Below are 26,995 nucleotides of genomic sequence, written 5' to 3' on the forward strand. Positions count from 1 at the left end.
AAGTAGGACTATCGAAACGAATCCACTGTTATCCTTGAACTTGTCTAGGGCAAAATTTTAATTTGTGTATAGCGCTATAATAAGAAACTGCATACAAAAGAGATCTTACTGAAGATTATATGAGGAAAATTACTGGATTTGGTCGCCCAAAATATTCTTTATTTAAATTTGTTTATTTAGTTTTTCAATATGTTTAGTTTAAATAAATACAGCTTAATAAAAAAAATAATTTAAATAATTAATAATTATGATAAAAATTAATAAACAATTTAATAATTTAAATTAACTTAAATTTAATTTAATAATTAAATATTAATAATTAAATAATTGATAATATTGTAAATTTAATAATTTAATAATTTAATGTGATATTGTTAAAGAATCAAGCTTCGGTTTTCAATATATTTTTCTTTTTTTTCTTTTTTTTTATACATGAACAGCCAATTAGAGCTTTTATTTATTTAAAACATTGAACAAATGCATGAGGAGGCTGTTTTTCGAATTGATGGCGTCATTACCAGGTTTGCATCAGCGACTAAAACCCAACTTATCTTGGTCGCAGTTGCTAGTGAAATAGGTCAAAAATGTTCCAATTCAGAAGATGTTTTAATCTTCCTCTCTCGCTCGGTGTTTTTTACGTGAATTCCGTGTTTTTACGCTTACTGCGAATAAAAATATATATGAAACTTATAATATTTAAGCCTAGCTCTTTCTTATTTCGTAGCAGCATTATTTTTTAGTATAATTATTCGATCATCGTGAATCAGGTCGCCCTGACCCTTAATAATTACTGTTAAAAATCTAACACTAAATTTGTCCTCTCGGGTGCTTAAATTTTACTATTTATTCTCAACCTGCGTACTAATATTAATAGTATTCCTAAATTTCATTGAAAGCAATTTTGAATTTAAATCAAATCTTAATTGTAGGTTCCAATATTATTGAGAAAACCATCCTCTCTTCAGGCCGAAACTTTTCAGTCCTCAAATATAATTTATTGCTGCGTCCCTTACGCGACCTTCAACTAATATTAGTTTTCTTACGATTTTAAGTCAATATTATTAAATCAAATGACAGGAACCCTAAGTGTCTCTAAGAGTCACTGGGAAAGTTCGGTGGACCGTCACAGCTGATCAAACTTATGCTTTATTGTTTATCTAAAAAACGTGTGGGGGATGTGTTTAGTGCGGTCAATATAAATGGGAGTTAATGTCTGCAGCGTTGATTTCTTAAGTATGTAAATACTTCATATTTTTTTCGAGATGAAAAACCCTGTAATAAAGGGGGAAAAAGAGGATAATTCCAGCCAAAGAGTAAAAGAAGAATTTTATGCAAATATTTCGATAAATGATAGAATAGAGAAATGGTAACCAGGTAAAACTGGTAAATGAGTATGTTATATATCAAAGAAAGTAATGATCGAAAAGCGATTACTTACCTCATGTTTATCAGCTGTATTTATTTAGTGTATTTAAATGCATTATTTTTTAATTTTAACTTTATTTAAATTTGTTTATGTAGTTTTTCAATATGTTTAGTTGAAATAGATAAAGCTTATTAAAAAAAAATAATTTAAATAATTAATAATTATGATAAATATTAATAAATAATTTAAATTTAATAATTAAATATTAATAATTAATAATATTGTAAATTTAATAATTTAATAAATAACATTTAATAATTATAAAAATAAAATAAATTATTTAAACAAAATATTAAATAAATAATAATAATTTATTTATGGTTATTAATAATTTAAATAAATAAATTTAAATAAACAATAATTTAATATTTAAATAAATAATTTAATAATTTAAATAAATAAACTTGTTTAATTTAAGTCGCAAAACAGACTTGTTTTCCTCTTGTTTTTCGTTGTCGAAAGGAACATATCAAAGCTAAATGTTGAAAAGTTATGGTAGGAATTTGGTTTATCCTCTTTTAATTTTGGACAGTCGAATATCAAATTATTAAATTAAAAATTGGATAACTAATAAATTAGACAACTAAAAACTGTTTAGGTCAGTGAAAAAACACGATTTTTGATAAATAGGTTGCACGGTGATCGATTTAAACCGAATTGCATGTTTTTAGTATTGTAGACAGTTGCTTTATGACTTCGATGGCTTTCAAAATGTAGCAAGAGAACATGAACATCTCGAAGAAAATAGCATTACATTTGATATATCGGTGTAGCTTAATTAAGTAAAATACTTTAGGTAAAAAATGCACAAAAGGCATTTGTAATACACTTCAACCATCTTAATTAATTGGAATAAATGATTAAATAAAAATAGTTAATTTATTAACTACTTTATTTTGTGACCACTTTTGACAGATGAATAGCTTCAATCCATTGTTGTGAGTTTCAAGCGTGTAATCTGGAAGAAAGAAGGCGGCTTCGAGGCTGCGTCCCTAACGTCCCATGATCTTTACGGCTTCCCCTATATTTAAAAAAAATAATTCTTCTATATCTATACTTTTTTGATTTAGTCCCCTCTAACCCCCAAAATAAGCTCCTACGTACATGCATAAATCGTTCTGCTCTTTGGGATAGGTTTGTCCAACGTGTAGTCTACGATTTCAAATTGTATTCTGATTTGTCACAGTTCGTAGAGGCTAATACTTGGCATAATCTTTCCTACTTCGTTCAATGCCCTATGTAACGGGATTATAAGAGGGTCATGGGCAAGGCCGTATCCAGGTAGGGGGGGGGGATTGACCCCCCCCCTAAAAATGTTCGGCTCGTAAAAACGGATATGAATTTTTAATGTGTTTTCAAAGTTTTTTTTGTAACTAATCCCCCACCTCCTTCTGAAAAAATATCCCTCCCTCGAACAAAAATCATGGATATGGCCTTGTTTATGGGATATTTAAAAGATACGTATGCCCTATGCGATTATATTACCCCTCGTCCTTAAGAGCCCTGAGTAACTTCTATATTATATTTTTTATATCTGTTTCTGCCACGGCTGAAAAAACTGTTTTCTTGTCTAAGAACCTACAACCTCATTGTACAATCGTTTTATGTTCCTTTCTTTTTTTTCGCTTTCCCAGTTCTTTTAACTCGGACTGGCGGCCTACCAACAGCGCTCGGTGAGATAATTTGTCCCACGTTTAATGTTTTGCCTTTTAATTCGTTTTTATCTGTTTGCTATTGCATACACTTAGGTGCGTACGCCTGTAATTAAAAAAAAAACACAAATTTCTTGGGGAATAAAAACTGATTTTAACTGGAAAAGCTGCTGATTAACATCGGGGATAACAAAATTGCTTAAAGTTCAAAGTTCTGGAAAACTTAAAAGGAAGAAAAAAAAACAGAAAAACATTTTTTTGTGGTTTTAGGATTTTGCTACTTTCAGGAAAAAAAGTGGTAAAAGATATTCATTCATTAAGAAATTTCAAATTCAGTACATTTTATTATAATGAGGAAAAGAAGAATGAACAGAAAGTGAAGAAAGACAGTGTACGCACCTTCTTTTTCCTAGACACTTTTATGCCCTAACTATATGCTAATTTTGTCTTTCAGCTTTTTTCTGTCGCCTTACATTTTGTAACAATAATTCCTATTTCATGTTTTTGGTGATGTTTTTTCTTGATTCTATAATTCAGATACTAATCGTTAAGATACACTAGATATAAAATGTTAATTCATTTAAAATAAATTCATGTTTATTTTTATCCTTATTGACTTTAATGTCTAGTATCTGACCGTTTACGTTAAAGCGTAAGAAATAAACAACTTTGCTCGCGTCAACTGTGGTTATTTCATTGGCTGTGATCTGCACTTTCGCGTTTTATCTTGTGATTTACGTCTGGTGTCGCATTTCCTCTTGTCGTTTGACCAGTGTTTCCACTTCTACGGATTTTTCCGTAGTTCAGAATTTGATGTCTGTCTGAGGAAAAAAGAATGCAGTTACGGAATGCCTAGGGAAAAACTGGAATCATTGAAACGTCATGTTCACTCTTTCCTTATAATATTTATCCCAAATCATCAGAGAATTCTGCAACAAATTCGATTTTTTGTTTTGATGTCAAAGGGTCGTCATACCCAAATTTTGATACAGTCTAATCTACCTTTTTTCTGTTGTATGGGGTATTGATACTTTTTGTTATAAGGGTTTTGCACAGCAGAAGAGAAAAGATTCAAATCCGGGCGAAATTCTAATCTGTTAACTGAACGATACGGACGGTAAAAGTTGTTGGGTTTTTGCGGCCGTGCACTTGGATCATAAGACTTTTTTGGCACCTAAAGGTGCCAAAATACTTGCCAAAGATGGCACTGGTGCCTTAAGATGGCACCCTTAAGATGGCATAAGATGGCACCCTAAGGTGCCTTAAGATGGCACCGGTTTACAAAAAATTCTTCTGAATACAAAACGCCATCTTAAGTTCCCAGTCGCATAATGTTTAAACACGCTGTAAACTGACACTTGACACACAATCTGCCATGTAAATGTTGCATGGAATTTTATGCATATTTGCATGCTCATTTCTTATTGTCTTCTGCTTCGCATTTATTGTTGTGACATCATTTTACTCAAAAGGTCTGTTTTATCTTTCTTTGAAAATAAAATGTTGTTTTCAAAACTTCCGTTCTGTTTCTCCAGAAGCTGCCTTCTGCTTCGCATTTATTGGTGTTGAATCATTTTGTTCAAAGGGTTTGTTTTATTTTTCTTTTAAAATTAAATATTGTTTTCAAAAACTTCCGTTCTGTTTCTGCAGAAGCTGCCTTCTGCTTCGTATTAATTGGTGTTGAATCGTTTTGTTCAAAGGGTTTGTTTTATTTTTCTTTTAAAATTAAATATTGTTTTCAAAAATTGTCCTTCTGTTTCTGCAGAAGCTGCCTTATGCTTCGCATTTATTATTGTTGAATCGTTTTGTTCAAAGGGGTTTGTTTTATTTTTCTTTTAAAATAAAATATTATTCTCAAAAACTTTCCTTCCGTTTTTCTGCTGAAGCTGCCTTCTGCTTCGCTTTAATTGGTATTGGATCGTTTTGTTCAACGGGTTTGTTTTATTTTTCTTTTAAAATTAAGTATTATTTTCAAAACTTTTTCTTCTGTTTATACAGAAGCTGCCTTCTGCTTCGAATTTATTGGTGTTGCGTCGTTTTGTTCAAAGGGTGTAGTTAATTTATCTTAAAAAATGTTTTCAAAGCTAGTTATATTTATGCGTTAGAAAAAAACAAGAATAATAATCGCTTTTGTCAAAAGTCTTCTTTTTGTATTTTTAAGATGCTTTCTTTTTATGTATTGTATCTATTCTAAGAATACGAACAAGCATCACTTTTCCCGATTAGCTTTTGCTATTAGAGTTTTTTTTTACTATAGTTCTTGTGGTATAACATTGAATTAATATTGGTAATATCTTTTTCTATAAATTACTTCTCTGCAACAAATTTGATCTACAACTTAAAGGAAGAAAATTTAGTCGAACTTGTACACTGTTGGAAATAGAGAATTTCAATTGAAGGTTCAAAAAATGTTTTTCTAGAAGTATACTTTCTTATTAATTTTTGGTTTAGCTCACAAATTTATATTATTTGGGAAAAGAATATTCTTCAGGAAACTAAAAATAAATTTAATTGAAAATAAACTTAGTTAAACTCACAATAGTAGTATGCATGTATAGTAACACAAGCTACTATCTTCTGAATTGCTATATTCTGGGACATACTTATACCGCGTTCAATAAGCTGATTGCAATTGATTTCTCAAGTTGTGGTGTTCAATAGCCAATTACAATTATTGAATTACATTCAAAAGCACTTTTTGAAACCTGCTGCCATTGATTACTGTATTTGCTTATTGTTCTTCAAACTCCAATAAGGTTCAATTTGTTCTTTTACAGATTTAAAATTCTTGCAATATTTTACTATCAATAACTTTTTAAAATAGATAAGTGGTTATTAATTTGTGGTTAGTTTCTAAAGCTATGTGAGTTTCAAGTTATTTTTCATTATTATCATTATTATTATTATCATTTCCATATAAGAAACTATCTTCATGTTTAAACCGTGTTAAATAGAGCACAATGATTACGCTTACTCAATAAGTTTTTGCAATTAGTTAATTAATTGCAATAAGTTCAGTTGAACGCAGGGTTAGGGAGAATACTAACCCAATGGCTCCGCCTTCGTGCTTGGCTCCGATAATCGAGTTCCTCGTATCGAAGTCCAATGCATATAGTACAGTTGAATTTATACTTCCTATTCCAACCAATCAATTTCCTTAGTGCTACTATCCCATTCTAAAAACAACATTGCTTTACTGCATATTTATTTATGCTGTGATTAAATTGATTCTGTTTTTCTCCTTTATTTTGCTTTTGCAATTAATGTTTTTGCGAATATCAGACCAAAAATATTATTTATAACTTATGTATGGATTTTGTTTAAGTCCTGGAGATTTAGTCAGAAAAAAAAAACGCATGCTGACCAATGGTCTGCTTAGCGCAGGTACCGATCTCCTAATTCTCCGCCTTTGCCAGGGGTGGCAATGAATGGTTGGAGGCAAATAATCCGACACTTCCTGAGTTTCACCCCCATATTTCTTCGAGAACCCATTTGGAGGTGATTTGACTCATGGCTGAGCTTATAGATACTAAATATTGATGAAGTTGAAATCTAACCAAATACATGATTGAAAAAAGTTGAAAACTTTGTTTAATTAAAATAGATTCGTCGTTTAATAAAAAAATATGATAATACACTGCTTTGTCCTATGTAACAGAAGAATAAAACACACAAACTGACGTGGAAATTTTTTTGACGTCAGTGAAACTTATGGACCAGAGGAATAATATTTACAATTAATTATAAATGTTTTATTAAAATTTCACTTCTTTTCTTATATAAAAAACCGTAAAAAAAATCTTTTGTTCCATAGATTATCTAGTTTCGAAGGTCTTAAAAAATTGCTACATCGGCTTAGCATTAAGTTTTCCCATGACCTGTCTAGCAAAGAAAATAATCAATTGTAGCTGACTTAACAGAATACCAGTCTGACTTTTGAGTATTCTTTTAACGAGTCTTCTTGCATCTGTTCCAAAAAATTAAGAAAAATAAATGCCAAATAAATTTTTCATTGTTGGAACACGAGCCAGATTTATCTTGATCCTCATTAAATAACGCTAATGACCACGATTAGGTGAATATTCTTGAAGATAAACTTCAAAGTTTATTTGCTTCAAAAGTCAGGAAACATTTTCGAACAGTAGTTTTATGTTATCATGTCAAAATAAATCTAAATTTAATAATGTTGTAAATCAAATCATAGAGTTCACATCAAACCTTTTGCTTCATTTGACTTAAAACAATAAAACTTTACACGAATGTAGACCCTGTAAATAATTGTTTCGTCTCTTCTCGGTCGACGAAAAACCGTACAATTTGGCAAACAATTTAAAATCAAAAATGGGAACCACCATATTTTGTCAGTGTCCATGCTCACAGTGGTTGTTCTGGTCTCTCCTGCACCCGGGGCAAAATTTTTAGTAGCCCCCCCCCCAATCTCATACAAAATTTTCAAGCTAAATTTTTACAAATTTTCATTTATGAACAAAATTATATTCAATAAATTATTTCATTTATTATTTATTTTAATTTAATTATTTTAATTATAATTTAGTTGTTTTTTATTCATTTTATTTTTTAAATTTATTAATTATTTTCATTTACTAGCTGCAACCTCTAGTTTATTCAATAAAAAGTAAAATTTTATAAGTTTAAAGATTATTATAACCGTTATATTATTTATTGGAAATTTGGCCCCCTAAAATTTTTGCACCCGCGGCAATTGCCCCTACGGTCCCTACCCTAAAACCACCTGAGGTTTTCAGCAAGTGATTCCAAGATTTTATAGCAATATTGCCGGCGTACAAAAATCTATTAATGTTTTTTCCTGAGCTGTTATAAACATCATTTCCCCTATCGAGCAGAAGTAATAATTTTAAAACTATTTATTAACATCGTAAAAAAGAAGATGATCTGCTAGTCCGTCGATTGTACATATTAGCCACGATACCTGTTCTTTGGTCCACTCCTAAGAGGTGAAATGATATGCATGGTGGTCTGTATATCTCACAACATAAAAAAGAAGCAAATATTTTGCTTAAGCCAAAGAAACTTCAATTTTTTCTGTAATTTAAGTATGAAGATTTTAATAAGTGGATATTAAAGCTTCATTAGAATAAAAAAACAGAAGCAAAATGGCAAGAACAAAAAGATCAAAAATCTTTAAAGATATATAGAACGATAAAAAAAATATATCCTTAAAATAATACGAATTTCATCTTAAGCGGTTTGAGTTGTGTAACTTCATCAATAAGTTTTTGGAGTTTAAATGTCGATTTTTAAGGGGTTAAGTGCCATTTATTTTGAAAAATTAAGCACGTGAAATAATTACCCAATAATAACTTAAAAACTATTGAAATCCACCATCATGTCATCAGTAGTAATTGAGGGTTTTAACCCTATAAAAAAAGTTGAAAAAGTGATATCTTGAATTTGTCAGACAAACTAGAAATGTTAAGTTACCTACATTTGAATTACTAGAAATTGTTTAAATGTATATAAGAGATTCGCTTTTTCATCGAAATGTTTTCTTTGGCTTATTTTTTTTTTCATTGCCGAATTTTACCTATTAAAATTGGCATTTTTTAAGTTTTTTTGGGAAAGATTATAATTTACATGAATGTAACCTTTGCTTATCTCCTATTGGAAAAGGAAGGAACCTTTACTTGTCCGGAATTTTTTTTTTAATGATATCAAGCATCTTATAATTCTAAAATTAAGATTATCATTAGTAACGATCAAAACCAAGATAGAGTTCCACATTTAAGTTTGGCTACTTTTCCTTTCATTTTCCTTTCATTTTCCTTTCTTTGTCTTTCCTTTCATTTTCTAAAGCTATATCTATATTATCGTAATCCTAATAGGTGTGGTCAATAATGCTAGTATTGATTGGGTTACAGATCTTGCAAACCTTGAAGCAGCTATGGCTCTCCGAGGTGTAGCCATCCAACGACGTGGGACGAGACCATTGACTGCTGGACTAGCTGCAGCTGCCTTGGCACGACCAACTTCACTGGCAGCGCTTGGTCTTCCTGCGTAAGTTTTTCAATCTTAATCACTATTCTGATATATATATATATATATTAATATATATTCTAATACATATTGTGATATATATTCTGATTGTATATTAATTCAACTTTTGCGTCGGTGTTTGTTCTGGTATATTTACCTCTATAGTAATTCGACTTTTGTGTCGGTTTGTGTTGGTGTTTGTTCTGGTATATCTACCTCTATATTAATTCGACTTTTGTGTCGGTTTCCTTTTCTGGAGAAATGTCGGGAATCAAAATTCAGCTCAGACTGGGATTTTGTTTTCTGCAGGTTCTATAGCCTACGATTGTGCTGTGATGTTAAGTACTCCTCTTTTTTCCTGTGGCCTAGGGGTTAGGAGGTAACCTCGTGGTTAACTCTCTTTGTAATATTTCCACAAAATTTCAAAATTGTCTTCATTGGGTCTTTACTTTTTTAGCACATGTGGTACAATAGTAAGGAGGCTATCTTTGAAATTGGACAATCCAAATTAAGCTACTCCACATTAACGACATGAAATAATATATCCAAACCTGCTTCACTATAATATTCTATATTAATAATTGACTATAAACACTGCTCTGTTAGATATTTAGTCAATCTTACGTAGCATTGAAAAAGCAGGAAGGGGGAGTAGCATGCCCTCACACCCAGTAATGTCTATTGGAAGGCAGGGGGCATGTTCTCAACCCCCCTAAAGGGGGTTTGGGGCTAGATTTTGAAAAACAGCTTTGTTTTATTCTATTTGAAGAAAAACAAAATGGCTCCCTTCCAGAGATAAAAAAACCGCCCTCTCTTCATAATTTTGTGGATTGACGCCACTACTCATTGATATACCTTTAGTATATTCTACAGTTATGCAAATTTTCCGTTAAGACTGTTTACAAATTAAACGATTTTCAATTTGAAACTACTTGGCAAATAATTAGCGTCTTGTCCGAATTACGGAATAAAAGGATCAAAGTGAAAATTTTATTTAAGTGCGTCATAAGATACTAAAATCTCTAAACGGTAATTTCTTCGCTCCGAACGAATAATGAAATAATTAAATTTCCCATTTTTAGAATATGCAATGAAACAGCCAAAGAAAAAAAAAAATTAAAACGCAATGCTATGAATTAATTGCATTTTAAATCATTCATACTTGGTAAATACACTTGCATATTCAGGGTTATTGCATGGAATATGAATACTGTATATTCTTTCTTAATTCTCTCCTAAATCTTGTTATATTAGTCTCCATCCTTCTGTTGTCTAACATGCGGTCGCATTATTCACCAATGCTGGTGTAAAACCGATTTTAGCCGAAGTACTAGGTTGGTCCCAGAAGCGGTTTTGGTCGGAAAGCAGCTATTTACCCAAATGAGTGCTTATCCTTTGTTTTTAATCGTGACTAATTAAAAATTAGGATTTGAAATGCATCATAACGATTCTTTTCCAAATATTATCATGAGTTTTATTCAATATGCAGATCCATTGAATAGTATTTAAAAAATATTTAATAAAAAGTGTTTAAAAATATTTTTTAAAGGTATTAAAACGTTTTTTAGAAAGTATTTAAAAATATTTAAATTAAAAAGTATTTTAAATATTTAAAAATTATGCGAGAATTCTAGTACAAAAGTCTCTTTTCAGACAGGCACTAAGCTCAAATCGGAACACTGGTCTGAAATAATTCTATTTTACTTGTATTTGACACAGTTACAAATGTACTAACAATTAATAATTCAACGGTGTTTATAAGTGTAAAATATTAGCCCCCCCTGCCAGAATTGAGATGAGGAGGGTAGCAGGTCGCAATGATTGAAAACTTATTTTTATGTCAGTTTCCAAAGCAACGCCATTTGACGATATGACTCTAATCCTGGCAGTTCATCTTGTTTTCTTCGTATTTATTATATATTTATCATATATATTTACGTTAATTATATATTTATCACCTGAAAGCAATTAGGAGACGTTTATTTTGGGTAACTGCTGCTAGAAAGTCATTTCTCACGGCGGCAGTATGTCGAGTTGAGCTCTTTCAGGTTCTCCCAGCGGGGAATGTTTGAGGCATTCTTGAGAACAAATAATATGGCAAGTAGGTCTCATCATCCTAGCTCTGCCATGAATGAGTCTTGATAGATCATAGTGGGCCGTTAAAATTAGTGAGGTCAACTGATTTCTGCAGCAATCGGTTGGGGTCTGAAATGGTCTGCCAACAGAAGGAGTTTTTTTAGGTTAATATTAGACTATTTAAAGAGAATATAGTCTCAATACATACTTATAATAATTTGAATACTTTGAGCTAAAAACAAATTTGAATATTCTCCAAATACTTTCATAATCATAAATTGTTTTTCATAATGGGAGATGATTTTAGCACTGGCACGTTCTGTTATTTATATATATATATATATATATATATATATATATATATATATATATATATATATATATATATATATATATATATATATATATATATATATATATATACATATATATATATATATACTTATATATAGATAATGATTATGACAAATAAACTCTGGGGATTATTTTATAGTAATTAGTGTTTTGAAAAAAATCCAAGTCTAATTATTACCCTTATTATTTTTACCCTTTTTTGTCTTATTTGAGATTTTCCATTTTAGAATGTACGCTGCTTACGACCCCCTCTTTGGAGCTCAGATGCCCTTACAGGTAAACTATCTATTTTTAATATTGAATATTCTCGGTGTTGGAGATTTCTAAGAAAATGTTAATATTAGAAATGATGCTTAAGGTCTGCCAAAGCAAAAACATATAGAGTAAACAATCGCTAAACTTTATAATTTTTGTATTATTTTTACTATTATTTTGTTTTGTTTATTAAATCAAATCCTGACAGTCTCTGTAAATTTCATTAACCCTGTTCAACTAGCTACTAAATATAACCAAGTTTATATAAACATAATAAAGTATACATATAAATAATTTTTCCCCGGGCGCCACCATCCCTAGGAATGGCTGCCGCCAACCCTAGGGACGGTTCTGAGCATGATCGGTTACTTTTTTCTACTTTTTTTTCTGATGACTGGGGAATTAATTTTAAATTAACTGTAAAAAATAAGTAACTGTAATAATTGTAAAAGCATAAAATTTTTTAAAATAATAAGGTAATTGTAATGCAAATTAATTTATTGTTTGGTTTAAATGAATTTATTGTTAAACTAATTATTTGGTAAATTTTCAAAATTGTCAAGAAAGGTACAAGATAAGACATTAAAAAAGAAATTCAAAGAAGAAATAGTAGAGATATAAGCAAAACATAGCGTTGATAAAACAAAAGACGAAAGAAAGCGCTAGAAAACATGGTTTGTCCGGAATCCTTCTAGCTTCTTCTTTTTAAACATTTCACGACTTCTGAATTCTTAAGTTTTTCAGATAGAAAAATCAACAGCTCCATCTTAAATTCTTCCTTTATTTCTTCTTTTTCTTGTCCGACTTCTGCTAATGGAAACCAACGCCGTGTAGAAGCATACCATAAAGGATAATATATGAAGTTTTGATTATTATCATAGTGGGAACTATATCATAGAGGGTAATATCTGAAGTTTTGATTAATACCATAGAGGGAACCATACCATAGAGGGTAATATCAGAAGTTTTAGAGGCTTCAAAACTTTTGAATTAAAGATGCTTGGTAAATCTTTTAAAAAATATATTGAAATATAAATGAAAATTCAATTAGATTAAATTAGAAAGCATAAATAAAAAAAAATTTGAAAATCGTAAAATTGAAAAAAAAGTAAAAATATAAATAACTAAAGACAAAATAACATAAAAAAGAAAATTGTCAAAACTTTTTTTTTATTAAATAAAAATTGGTCGTGACAGAAGATTCAGCTTCTGTCTTCTAAGCCTAGAAGAACAGCTTAGAAAATTAGAAAGAATACGATTCCCCTAAGTCAGTTAGATGTTTTTTGAAGTTGACAGTTTGTGCTGAAAACGCAGTTTAATTTAATCTCGATTCAGGGAAAATTTATTTCCCTAGGATTTGTTCTAACTTTCGCCGAAAGTTTTTAGAATACGTTCTCTTTCCAGTCATTTCTAAAACTTCTGACTAGTTAGTCTAACAAGATGTGGTTGATACTGATTTTTGTACTCTAAAATTTATTCGCGAATTCTGGACGTTTTAGAATAAGTTTTAATGATTTTTTTTTTGGCTTAAGATGTACTAGTCTGACTTACAGACATTAAAACTCCAGAATAGGAAGCTGTTGAAGAGTCTTATTTTGAAATGACTTGGTTACTATATCAAAGATTTCTTTTACTTTGTCTTCCATATAATAATGTTTTAAAACGGCGAAATTAATAATTGTGGCCGTGAAATGACCTTGATCATGGTTGTAGCAGTAGCTACATTCCAGTAAAGAGCCAACTAGTAAAGAGGTAGGGAAAAAATATGATATAAAGAAAGTGAGAATTTTATGGGAGGGAGTAAGGTGTGAAGCTATCAATAGAGGGGGAGGTGGAAGAGCATGCGCAGTTTTGCAGGCCTTAGGCGTCTTTGTACTGCGATGAGTTATTAGTTGCTGATCTATGATTGACTCTCTGTATAAGTACAAAATATTATGGTTATAATATGGTCATGAATTTTTCACTTAAAAAGCTTCAATTTTGTTCAAGTCGGCAAATAATTACATTTTTTTGTGTCATTTTTTATTCGTTGGTTGAGTTTGTTCTTATAAAAATTTAGGATTCTTTAAAGAAAATTGCAGGATTTTCACAGTTATGGATAAGTGTAGCTGATATATTTTATTGCCAATACCATATGTCAATAGGATTTTTTTTTAAAGTCGCAAATATTGTTGCAAAAAAATATGACTTGAAATAATTTCACTTCCGCCCTCTCACAAACTTCTACGTCATATATTAAACATAATGTGTAAAAAACAAAACAATCATATATAAAACACAATATTCCCTTGGAGCAGAAATTCTTTAAAATAGGTTCAGGGAATAGAATTTTTTTGTGAAGAGACAAAGTAGTTCTCCAATCTGAAACCTACTGAATTGGATAAAAGTTGCAGAATCCCTAGAGTTTCTTCATTTATACTAGAATCTATCTTGAAAATAAAATCTGCTTTAAAATGAGTCTATATTTTAATGAACCAAAGCATGTTTAATGCATACTAAAGGAAAAATATTGTTGCTTCTTTCGTTAGTTCGAGTTTGGTTTAATCAGATGTAGATGGTTTTAGTTCATTAATCTTCTCTGACTTTTATTCTTATGTTATTTATTACTATTTATTCTCTGCGTAGCTTGGTTTGTTTAATTGCTTTTATGAGCTTCTTTTTGCTTTTGCCATTGCCTGCCATTGCCCTGCATGCATTATTTGTCTAAGTTTAGCGAGTTCACTCTTTTTTTTTCTTTTTTCTTTTTTTTTTTGGTTTGATTTGGTTTGGAAAGGGTGGCAGTCCGTAAAAATTTGTGTTAAGCTGAAATCAAGGTACTAAAAGTAAACAATGGGTAATCAAAAAATAGTACTTCCATTTCTAGACCTGTCATAAAGCATAAGAACACTCTTTCTTAACCTTTTTTTTACTCTTCAACCAAAAATATATGAGATACAGTAATATTAGTATTATCTTTTGCTTTTCTTCAAGCTTTTTTCTTAATGTTTTAATGTTGATATGATCAATATGATATGAAATCAATAATTAATGTAAATTAATTAATTAAATAATAGAGTTAATTAATATGAAATGTTTCATTATTAGGATTTTACCTTTTTTCTTTTTTTACAAAGGAGAATAATGAATGTGAACTCGCGGGAATGGGCTGGACATAAACCCTCATTTAACCTTGCTTTCCTCTGTAGGCAGCCGCTTCGGCAAGTTACCTAAATAATCCTGCAGCAGCACAACTGGTCGCCAACTATACAGCAGCAGCCAGAGCCTACGCTGGGGCAACCGGTGCCCAACAAATGGCCGCTTATGCAGCCTTACCTGCTGGGTAAGTCTTGGCATTACTTTACTGCACAAATTCAAAATATTAATTGCACTACAAATAATTGAGTAATTACAGGTTGAAGCCTTAAGGAATGTTTCAAAAAGGCATAAATGATATTTTCGACTGGTATAAATTAAAAAGGAGGCTTCTATCAGTTTTTCAAAATGACAAAAATGAACCTAGCAGGAACAATAATCAGATATAGTTCAATTTTCAAGGTGTGGAACTGTAAATTATCTATCTTGGAGGGAGAAGGTTGTTGATTCCCTCAATTTAATATGAGTTCCCGTTTTCGAAGTATTGTTTAAGCTTATCGTTTCAAAGTGGGTATGACATCTTAATTTTTCTCAAAGAATTAATCAACTTAGTTCAAGTGACATATAACGCAGTTACCCTCATGGCAGGGCCAAATTTAAATCTTTGGTGCCCCTAGGCCTCGCGTTTTTCCCGCTCTGTTTTTGCAAAATTTTTGGGAAAGTCCCGGAAAATTCGGGGGTTTCCCCGAATTTCGAGTCCCCGAACTTCTATAAAATCACTACTTGCAATAGACAGTCAACAGCAAAGTGCATCTGGCACTTTGACGGTAAATCATATGAGCACAGTTTTTTTTAAGAAAAAATCTTTCAGTGTTGTTTTTTTGCGCCCCCTGTGTGGCCCTTAGCCCGGGCCTACTAGGTCTATTCGTAAATCCCTCAATCTAGAAGCCCTGAACATCGAGTGAGCTCAAGCTTTCGATACAAATCAGTGCAGAAACTAATAATCAAAATTTATTTGATTTTATCCCTTATTTTGGCATAATTTTCATCTATTCTGTTGCTGAAGTATGAAGAGAATTCGAGTTTCTCGTAAAAAAGGAATTATGATTATTGTTATCCGATAGTACTCCCTGGTATTCGAAATATACTATCTATTAAGAAGGAAAATTTATTACTTGGTTTTCAAGCTTAGAGAATAACATTTTCAAACGGGGAATGTTTTTTGTGTTGGATTTTAATGAAAATGCCATCTCTTTAGACTGTTCTTTTGACCGAGATTCTGATTGTCATCGTTGTTCGAATACAGAGCTTCGAATTAATGACTTTCATCTTTTATCTCTTGGATAGCTAGGAAACAGGATGAGATATGAAAATGTTGCATCAAAGGAAGAAAGTGATTATGTTGTACTATATTTTCCAAGTTATTTTAGTTAGAATTAGAAACTAGAAAAAGAGCTATGTTGTTTTTATTCATTTATCTGGTGCTTCTAGTCATATCAGAGAACGTACTAGTAGTAGTATTATCGTGCAGGAGTCACTTCTTGTCACGAGATCAAACCGTTCGAGGTAAAGAACTGTAAGTAAGAGGTGACCCGACACAATAGTAACCGAAACTCTAAAAAACAGAATTTTGATACCAATAGATACATCAAAAGAATCGGATTATTGTAAAGAGCGAACTCAAGCCCAGGGAAAATGAGCCCTGCGGCTTTTTAAAATTTTAAATTAAAAAAAAATATGTTTTAAATTCGATACGTTAAAAGTTCGCCCTTCCGGGGAATCGAGCCCCGGTTTTTCGCGTGACAAGTGGGAATACTTTCAACTGTACCATCAGAGAGTTTTGATAAGTAAGTTATATATGATTAAAGTAAAGAACGAATATAAAGCGTGTAATAACTGAATATTACTAGGAGACTAAAAGTTCGTAATAAATTAACAATAAATGAGCATAACATTCTTTTCGAGAAAGAATGATTTGTTTTTTTAATTTTGTTTGTAAAAAAAAGAACAAACAAACAAACTAACTAACATTGATACGGTCTTGCTCATAACAGCTTAGTAGTTACTTATTTTGTTTTTTTGTCGTTTTGTCTGGCAGTGGTTTTTTGAATTAATTGAATTGATTCACCGTTCAATGCTGTTTGCAAATATAATCTAAAATTTAAACAATATATTATATGCATCTAGAAACGATGAATTCATACTGCACGATAGAAACTAATAAAAATGAAAAATATACCCATTCGACTCAATCTTCAGTCCTATTTCCAGTTAAGATAACAACTGTCATCACAAACTTGCAACAACATACGACCAATAAAACTAAATGAAAAATTTTAAAACAGTCCCAGCATCCTCACTTCCGCGAAGTTCAACCAGGACCGATTAATAAAGTGAGATGAAACAAGGCAGTTCATTGAAATGAAAAAAAAATAATTAAAAACAAGCATTGACCCTTATTAGTAATGACCTAGGCATAAAGCTGGTAGTTGGAGAAGCAATTGAAATCAGACTTAAGATTAATTATTATGTCTCCTTAAATAAGGACTTGGTGGAATATTCACTAAATGCTCAATACGCAAATCTAATTAAAAACGATCTCACAGAATATTTTAAAAAACCAGTGGTTATTAACACAGAACCAGTTACTAATAGATCTTAAGGTTCACTGCCAAAAAAGCAAGATTAGCATAAAAATCATGGAAAATAACCAGGATTTTATGGTATTTGCATTTGTGCTAAGCAGAAGAAGACTTAAAATGTAGAGTAACAATGAAAAATAATGGAACAAATATGGAACGAAATGAAAATAATGAAATTGGAATGAATATGAAATGGAAATGAAACAAATAACAATGAAATGGATAAGATATCAAATGAAAATGAAACGAATAACAGAAGTGAATAATAAAATATCATCTCAACTAAGATTCGAATAAAAAACTGTCAAATACCTGTCAACAAGTTGAGGTAATTAAATACTTCAATGTAACAAAGAAATTATATTTTTAAATATAACTGAATTTATTGATAATAACTTAGTTGAACCTTTTTTTAGGATCGCAGCCTCTGCAGCTTCAGCCGACCCTTATTTGAGCAGCATAGGACCCGTGACTGCTGGTCTTCTTCGAGGAACGTACCAAAGATACGCTCCGTACTGAGCTATGGCTTTTAATGTAGACTATGGTTACAGATCAAGTTGTAAATGATAGAGACAATTGTTTTTAACTTTTTTGCTCAGTTAATACTCTTTACATCGTGGGTGATGCTTTATTGCCGGTGTATCTGCTTCTTCTTCTGACGGTTGTTCACATATAAGTTTAATTAGGCATAATTTAGAAGTTTCTCGTTTAATGACACCTGTAGAAGGACTTAAGCATACAATATCTAGTTTTTTATTAAGAGGAGTTCACTCTATATTCTTAGCTTTACTTTTAAGAATTAAATTAGCTTTTTCTTTGATTTTGTTAGTGTTTTTATGAACTAATTAATCAAACTCGGATGCATGTCCCTTGTTCTGTCAAGCCACAAAAATACCATTTCCAAACAACTACGCGCTAAAACTGCGTAAAGTTAATGAAACTATTTCAAAGAAGGGCTCTTCAGTTTAAATTCTGGCTCTGGTATTAAGAGCTAATCAAAATTAGATAGAATTCAAGTTAGTTAAATTTAGGACGTATGCTCCGTACTGCATAGAATACGAATCGTAGAAAACGACACCCTAAAACTGAATAAAGTTCATGAGACTAGCTGTTTCATAGAAGGGATCTTCAGTTTAAATTCTGGCTTTGATATATAGAGCCAATCAGAATTAGATAGAATTTGAATTAGTTGAGTTAAAACGCATGCTCTGTAATGCGTAGAACTACCATTTTTGGAGAACAACTTAAGTGTTTTTGTGGGAGGTAGATAATTAGTTCTAATAAAATAATTAGATATTTTATGCTTATTTGTCTTGGATTGACAATATATTTCTTAGAGAGCTTCCGATTTCCAAATTCTGTTTCCATCTACTTAAAATGATTCAACTTGTATGTGAATATATTTCAAAGATCTTAGATATTGTGTAGTTTCTTATGTATATTTTAAGGAGTTAGCTCTCTCTGTTTTTGCGAATCTCTCTTTGTATAATTTGTGTATATTTCTGCACATTGATAATGCTACGTTTGAGTCAGATCTAGTTACAACATTTTATCTATAATGACATTACTCATTGGTGACATTATAATGATGTAACAATGGCACGACATTATAATGTTATTTATTAGGCATTTATGTAATGCAGCTAAATTTGATGTTTTTTTTTATGAAGTATGTCAATAGCGCAAATTTTATATGTTGATTTGTTTTGTTAATATAATTTGTATAGACGAAAAACTGCACAAATATTGGCAGCCTTAAAAAAATATGATCATTTTTTTTTTTAATATGTAATTTCCCTGTAATTTCCCTTAAAATAAGTATTTTTCCCTAAACTGTAAGGTATGGCTTAACGAAAATGTTGAATTTGGTTAGATAAAAGTATTGATTTTTTATTTGTGTGAAAAGTTGGTAAAATTTTAAATCCTTGTAAAACTTAATTCTTTATAAACATTTTTCTTGTATACAAAACATAAGGCAATTTTTGAATATATATGTTAACTTTAGGTATTATTAGGACAAAATCATAGAAAAGTAAATATGTTGAAAAATAGCAGTTCCAATAGGGGCAAATCCTTTTATTAGAAAAAAACTGGATATTTCGATCACATATACAGTGACCGTCATTAGCAGAAACAGTTATTTTTAACAGTGTATATACTGATGACGGTCACTTTATAGGTGGTCAAAATATTTAGTGTTTTCTTTATTGCTGTCCACCGTCTAATAAAAGGATTTATCCCTAGTTGAAATGTTATTTTTTCATCATCTAAAGGCAGTGTTGCCTTCGAAAATACCTAGAAAATAAACATGTTTTCTGATATTGTCACATGGGATGCCATTTAAAAGACTTTTTTTTAGCTGAATAAGAAAGCCATCAAGACATACCTAAGTTGTTGTCGTTTTCTGATAATATACCTCTTAAAACCTATCCCATCATTGAATTTGCTGTGTTTGGCCATTCCATAATGAAGGGAGGTCGGTCGGGTCTGCTTTTAAGGAAATTAATTTCATCTTTTCTGACACCAAAGATTTTGCCGATGTGGTTTTTTTTTATTCTCATTCTTTGGATTCCATAAAATACAAAACCGAATCTCGTATCTCACGAATGAGGAAACCCAAACGTTCACCATCTGTATAAATTTACCATCTCTATAGGTTAATTCTATATGTCAAATTTGACTAGATAGTCTCGCTTGTTTATTTTCACCGTCCAATGTGGCAACACTGAAGTAAACATGACACTATCCTATAGCTTGATATTTTTGAAACGAGTAGAGTAATATAAAAAAGGCATGGTTTCCAGGCATGAATGTAGGTCAAGATAAGTCTACGGGGGAAATATTTTTGTTGTGGTGTCATTCCCATCCCTATGGGTCTTGCCCAAAGAATTTTGATTGTAATTCTGTTTCGCCGTTTTTTTTTAAACATTTTTAAAAAAAATTTAAAAGTTGACAAATTGTGCTTAACCAAGAAACGTACAAATTTTTCAAAAAGATTGTTTCTTTGCTTATATACTAATGCAGACCAATACCTAATTTAAAGATAACAGAGGCCCGTTGTTAAGTCACCGTTAGTGACATGTAAATGTCACTAACGGTCAAATGTAAACGGTAACGGTAAATGTAAATCATGCTTAAGAACTCTGCTTCCATCAAATTCGGTCCTTCTCAGGCTTCCGTAATTAGGAGTTTGGCTATGAGTTGTTAGAATTTTTAAGTAATTAGTAACCGCAGTCCTCTGCATTTTTGTTTCTTAGTGGTGGTTGAGCGTAAGGCGAGGATTCCTTTCTTAAAAGACTTGATATGTTGTATCAGAGATGTTGCTCATTTTAAGGACTTGGATAAATGCCAGAGAACTTAAGGTGGAGGCAAAAAAAAATTACCAAAAATCTCATTAAGTATCTTAATAGAGGAGTAGGGTTTGGTAGTTTGGTGACTTCAAAACGGGGATTTTTTTTTTTTTCATCAAGTTTTTTTGTGTCTATTAGGTATTTTTCTTCGGACCTAAATCTTTTAACTAAATTTTAGTAATTTAATTGTATGAAAAATAAGGAAGCACAAAACGTTTTAATTAAAACTCTAGTAAACGTGGTTTAAGCTTGATTTTCTTTTTTAATTCTACTGATTTTAAAAGTAAATTCTCGAAAATAAAAAGAAAGTTATTTGAAGTTCAAAATCTGTTATCATATTTCAATTAAAATCGAATTGTCTTTTAAAATAATTATACAATTACACTGTTTGAATATACTTTATTATTTATTATACTTACTTGTCATGTTTGCTAAAATAGATATTGGAAATGATATTAGAACGCACAATTTTTGTTATACTCAGTAACTGATATTATAAAGTAACCGGAATTATAATGTATTTTTATTCGAATAAATTGTTTCGCTAGTCAAGTAATGTGTTTAAGTTGACTGCCTTATTGTGTTTTTATATGTTTGACTTAATAATGGTTCGTTCTTGTCTCTTGCTCTTTAATTCTTTTTGTTGTGTAAAATTTCTCTATTGCAACAATCGTAGTTTGAAGCATTGTCTGGAAGATGTGAGAACTTTATTAGAATAGTTATTGTAACACTGCGGAACTGAAATGTTTGGCCATGAAATATGAAGCAAACATATATATTCTAATTTCAATAAAATTAAGTAAATTCTAATAGAACTATTAGTTTCTAAAAAAAAAAGAATTTGTACCCTGAGGACTTTTTCTGTTATTTAGATTAGTGGAACGTCAATATGTGAATCCAGCGCTCAAAGAAAGAATTCACCGGGATTTAGAAGGGAGTGGGGCTAAGATGTCTTTCAAAATCTAGTGGGGAGCGAAAAATCTAGGCGGGGGGCGAACGCTCCTCCTCATTTGGGTGCTTTGACTGACTCTGAAAAATAAATTGTAAATCGCTTTGGACTGTTTTCCCGATGCTACTTTTTATACTAAATATAAAAGTGTGTCAAATGATGGTGATGAGAGTTTTAACTTAAAAAAATTAAATATTAAAAATTTAAGGGGCTTGACAGATCAGCTACAAGTAATTCAGAAGGTGTTATCAAGTCCGCATCCAGGGGGATCTAGGATGTTTGACCACCACCCCCCCTCCTCCCCCCGAAATATTTGTCCGACTCGCAAAAATGTAACAGAATATGAACAAATTTTTCATGTTTTTTTTTTTTAAGCCTTAGTAATTTTTGAAGTGTTTTTTTTCTCAGTAAGACAAAAAAGCTATTGGTTAAAATCTGCAATGGCTCTAACAAAAATTTGATGTTACGTTTGTATTCACCATAAGAAACTTTTCCTTTTGATTTATTTAATTTATTTTTTTTTACCGTATATTTTTTTTTTAAATTGCGGAGTATGGAAAACTATGGTTGTACTTTTTTCAGCGCAAAAATTTGCACCAGAAATCCCAATCAAGCTTTCTTCAGTTAGAAACTGTAAACTGTGTTTACCAGTGGAATCAAACGGTTTGATTCGGTTCTGACGAAATACTGTTGCCATTTACCAAAAGTAATCTTTAAAAGTTTTGGAACTAATTAAAAATAAAAACTAAAGTATTAAAGGACATAATTATCCATTTCTTATTTATAGCTCATTACAAATAGAGACTGGGCAAGGGCGTATGTAGGATATTTGTTCGGGGGGGAGGGGACTGAAACTGAGGCCTTAAGACTGAGTAAAGTTGCCAAGAATGATTCAGAATTTTGACGTATAAATCAAAGTTTCAACTCTGTGATTTTAATTGAATTTCCACCATTAAACCATAAACCAGCATAAACCGCATAAACCAGCATACAAACATGTAATACTCGTTAACTACCTCTGTCTTTGTGTCCTCTTGGCACACCTCATATCCTGAAACGACGTAAGAAATATCTAAACCGTTTTCTACTTTGCACTAACCAAAAGTTTGTGTTTCTTATCTATGAAAATACTGTCTTAGTTCTATTTGGTTGATTCAAAAATATCTCCCCTACAAATATTTATAATGTTTCAAATGTGTTGAAAGAGTCCTAAAAAATTTTTGAATTTAGTCGGAAAATTTAAATGGGGAAAAGGAAATAATTTGGAAATTGAAGAAAGGTATCTTAGCCGCCCAAATCAAAACATATTATGCAATAATTCATAGTTTTGGACTAAATAAGCTGTTCATCAACCTGTGTCGTGTGATTGGGGGATTCTGAATGCGGATTTATTATAAATAAATATTTAATCTTTTGGTTCACACAAATTTAAACCGTTGAGCATTGGCTAAATAAAATTGAATAATTCCCGTTCATCAATTTTAAATTCACTACACTGAGTAACAAAAAATGTTAACAATAAAAATGATAAAAAGATTACTACGAAATTTATGCTTGTTTAATAATTTTTCTACTAAATTCATCGAGGTTTACTATATTTTCACTTCATTTTCCAAGTTATTCCGCAAATCAACTATTGTTGTAATAATAGAAAACTTGGATCTGGCAAGCGCTACAGATGATGAATGTCAGAGAAATCCCTATGCCGTATCCTTTTTATCTGTCCGGATTAATTATTTATTTTTAACAATGTCGAAATTTATTAAATAAAAGAATTCATTTCAGAGATTTGAAAAATAATTTACAAAAAAATGATTTATTCTACAATTTTCTTCGCCAGAAACTAGTTACTTCAGGCTTCAGTTATTGCATTCGAATTCTACATCAGAACTGAAACTTTTCAAGGGGAAATTCTGACAGCTATTTCTGCTGCTGCTGCGATGCAAGCGATGTGCACTGCCAAGGACACTCTTAGCAACATTTCAAAACAAATCTAGAACAAAAAAAGGAAACTGTTAACTAGTGTGGTGCCCCTATGGTTAAGTTAAAAATGCATTCATGATTCGGACGATCTAGATGATGTAGACTTATTTTTTGAACTTTTTTTTTTCATTTCTTCTTTCCATATTTACTTTTTCGAAGCAGACAGGAGTTTATACCTTAAAAATTGTAAATGCACAAGAGACCGTTTGGCTGCTGTATTCGAATGAAACTTCAGAGACAAAACTTTTGAAACATAAATTTCGATAGCTGTTACTTCAGTTTTGCAGCAACAGCGTGAATATTGGTTAGTTTTGTAGGGGTTTTGCTAGTTTTCCTAATAGCAAAGGTAAACGCAATGACGGAATTGGAATGTGGCTGATTGCTTGAAGCTGATTTTTTTTGTGAAGAGTATTTTTTACTTTGACTTTTCAGTTAGCTGTAAACTTACCCCAAAGATATTTGTGAATCAACCTCTTTGTTTCTGGAATCTCATTTATTTTTTAACTAGTTAAAACTTCAAAAAATGCAGACGATTTATAAGAAAAAACTTACTGATTAAATTAGCCGTTCGTTCTTTTTCGGTTTTCGTTCGGTAGACAGTGTGCAAAATGATTTAATTCGCTAAACCATTCATAATTCTCAACGGACTATATTTGGAAATGTCGCGCTAAGTATTACTCCATATTCGTATCTATATATGTTCCGTTAACGGAATATATTTTGAGGATATATTCCGTTATTCCGATATATTGAATATATAAAGGAATGCAAAATACCCCACAGGTGCTTTAGAATTACGATAGCCGCCATTTCACTGAATCAGGAAGCCTTGTTTTTCAGTAGGGGAAATTTGTTAGCAAAAAAGTATTGTTATTCCACAAAAAGTGTGGGGAGCTACGAAAATCTTTGTTAAATTACCATTAAACTATAAATTATACAAGAATTCGATTAAAAAATACCAATAATTCGATACAAGGATAATACAATACAAGAATTCGAGTGAAAAATAACAATAATTTGATACAAGAATAATACAATAGAAGAATTTAAGTGAAAACTGAATATTACTCACTAATATTATTGAAAACTAGTACAGCTAAAAAAACAGTAAAAGAAAATGACTCGTCAAAAAAAAAAAAAAAAAAAAAAAAAAATCCGTCATCGGGATATATTTTTTTAAATGTGTTAAGTATTACTCCTTATCTGCACCCTCAAAGTAGCCTATATCAGCTACTAAACTCCTTTTTACTTCTAAAAATGACGAAACGGGTTTAGAGTACTGCTCTATATGTTAGTTTTATTTTTAATCTTCTTTGTGTTGATTTTCTTGGTTTCTTGTTTCTTGTGTATGATTCTCTTTGTTTCTATTAGCGGGATTTCTACGTATTTTTCATTCATAAATTCTTCATACACCAAATTGACATCTCTCGAATTCTTGTATAACTTATAGTTCAATGGTAATTTAACAATGATTTTCGTAACTCCCCATACTTTTCGTGGAATAACAACGCTTTTTTGCTAACAAATTCCCCTACTGAAAAACTTGGCTTCCTGATGAGAAATTTTAGTGAAATGGTGGCTATCGTAATTCTAAAGCGGTTGTGGGGTATTTTGCATCTTATACACTCCGTGATGGTCTGTCTTAAAAAATTAACAAAAATACAAATAAACAAATTTTTAGGCATTTTTGAAATTTTTGTACTCCCCTCCCTCCGAACAAAAATCCTTGGTACAGCCTTGTACACTTGGTCTGTGGTTCCCAAAAAGTCCTCTATAGCTCGTTTTTTCACTTGGAATCACAGTAGTATATTGAGCTTTTAATACACAACACATTTTTAATGTCTCTGTAAGTCTTTTAGGTCAAATAAATGATCGTTAAATTTTTAACTGTTGGGAACGATAACGCGAGTTTCCCGTAAGGAATAACGCCATCTTTAACAAAGTTGATGGTAACCTTCGAGAGGGCTTGGAGTCAATAACTTGCGGCACTTACCACACTCAGCAGTGACTTATTTTTAACCCAAACTCAACCACATATATATATATATAACCATTTATTTTTCTGACTATTCTTGTAACTTGGCGTCTTCTGCCCCTGAACGAGTCAAAAGTTATTTTGATGATCGTAGATATACAGTAGCCTCGAGTTGTATTTCTGTATTTGCGCTAATTTTGAAGTGAAATTATTAATTATTTGAACCTCAGCTATCTTACTAACTATTCAGTTTTCTAATTATGTGAAAAACTTTTTAAATATGAGCTTGTATTTTCTTTTAGCAACTATCTGAATTTTAGTCTCTTGTTTCGTACTTTTCTTAGTTTTGTGCAAGTGATATGTATCCTTGTGTTCTGTTTGTTGCCACAATTTCTAGCAGGGTCAACAGTGGATGCTAATCAAAGATTTGATCAACTTTTTGATTGTTATGGTTTTATAATCGGCCAGTCGATATGTAGTAAATACAAGTTTTTTGATTATTTTTCCTCTCTTTCTTCCTAGTGAGTACTGTTGAGTAGGAATTGATCTTCGATATAAATAGACCAAGATCTATAACAGAGGCTCCCGACCAATTTTGGGCCATACCCCACTTAGGTATTTCTAAAATTCTCATACCCCCTCGGGATTTTTAAATCTTGTTAAACAAGACCTTAAAAGGGGCCTTCATTAGGGGACAGGGGTCATGCCCCCTAGATTTGGAAAAAGTCCATATCACTTCTATTTAATAGCTGTTTTGTATTTTAGCTGTTTGCTTTTTTAGCTATATCTTCCTCTAGGCATATGTATAATGAAAAATATTGTGTAAATACAACAACTTTTATACAATTTATAACCTCATTCCAGTATGGTTTTGTATCTCTTTGCTCTTTAAATTTGTTCACGGGAAAAAGCTTTTTTTTTAAATTAAGGCTCTAAAGTATAGTCAGGTTAGAAGCCCACATCCTTCCCATGCCCCATCAAAATATTGCCATGCCTCACCGATGGGGCATGTGCCCCACGTTGGGAATCAAGGGTCTAGACCAAAAGCAATTGGTAACTTATCACAGTAGAAACTAGTGTTTACTACTTACTACTAGTTTACTACTAGTTGAAAAAATTACCAGTGCCATCTGTCATTTGGCATAATGTGACAAAATTAGGGTATTTGGCCAAATATTAGTCTATTAATAAGTTTTAACTGAGTTTCTGAAAAAAGCTCAATTACGAAGTTTGTTGAAAATGTGAA

General features: G+C 31.2%; 1 protein-coding gene across 13 annotated transcripts in view; it reads left to right on the forward strand.

Moving 5' to 3' along the window:
* LOC136039799 (RNA binding protein fox-1 homolog 3-like) overlaps positions 1–26,249 on the forward strand; it is a 242,340-nt gene extending 216,091 nt beyond the window's left edge. For 9 of the 13 annotated variants that reach the window (XM_065723687.1, XM_065723688.1, XM_065723691.1 and 6 more), the window contains 5 exons: positions 3,061–3,099; positions 8,943–9,114; positions 11,751–11,799; positions 14,964–15,097; positions 17,909–26,249. In XM_065723687.1, coding sequence (XP_065579759.1) covers positions 3,061–3,099; positions 8,943–9,114; positions 11,751–11,799; positions 14,964–15,097; positions 17,909–18,011 — 497 coding nt within the window. In that variant the 3' untranslated portion in view covers positions 18,012–26,249. The remainder of the gene's footprint in view (positions 1–3,060; positions 3,100–8,942; positions 9,115–11,750; positions 11,800–14,963; positions 15,098–17,908) is intronic. The other 4 variants (XM_065723683.1, XM_065723686.1, XM_065723681.1 and 1 more) reach the window with 3 other exon arrangements.
* The last annotated feature ends 746 nt before the right edge of the window (positions 26,250–26,995 follow it).

Source organism: Artemia franciscana, chromosome 20 (genome assembly GCF_032884065.1).
Source record: "Artemia franciscana chromosome 20, ASM3288406v1, whole genome shotgun sequence".
NCBI lineage: Eukaryota > Metazoa > Arthropoda > Branchiopoda > Anostraca > Artemiidae > Artemia > Artemia franciscana.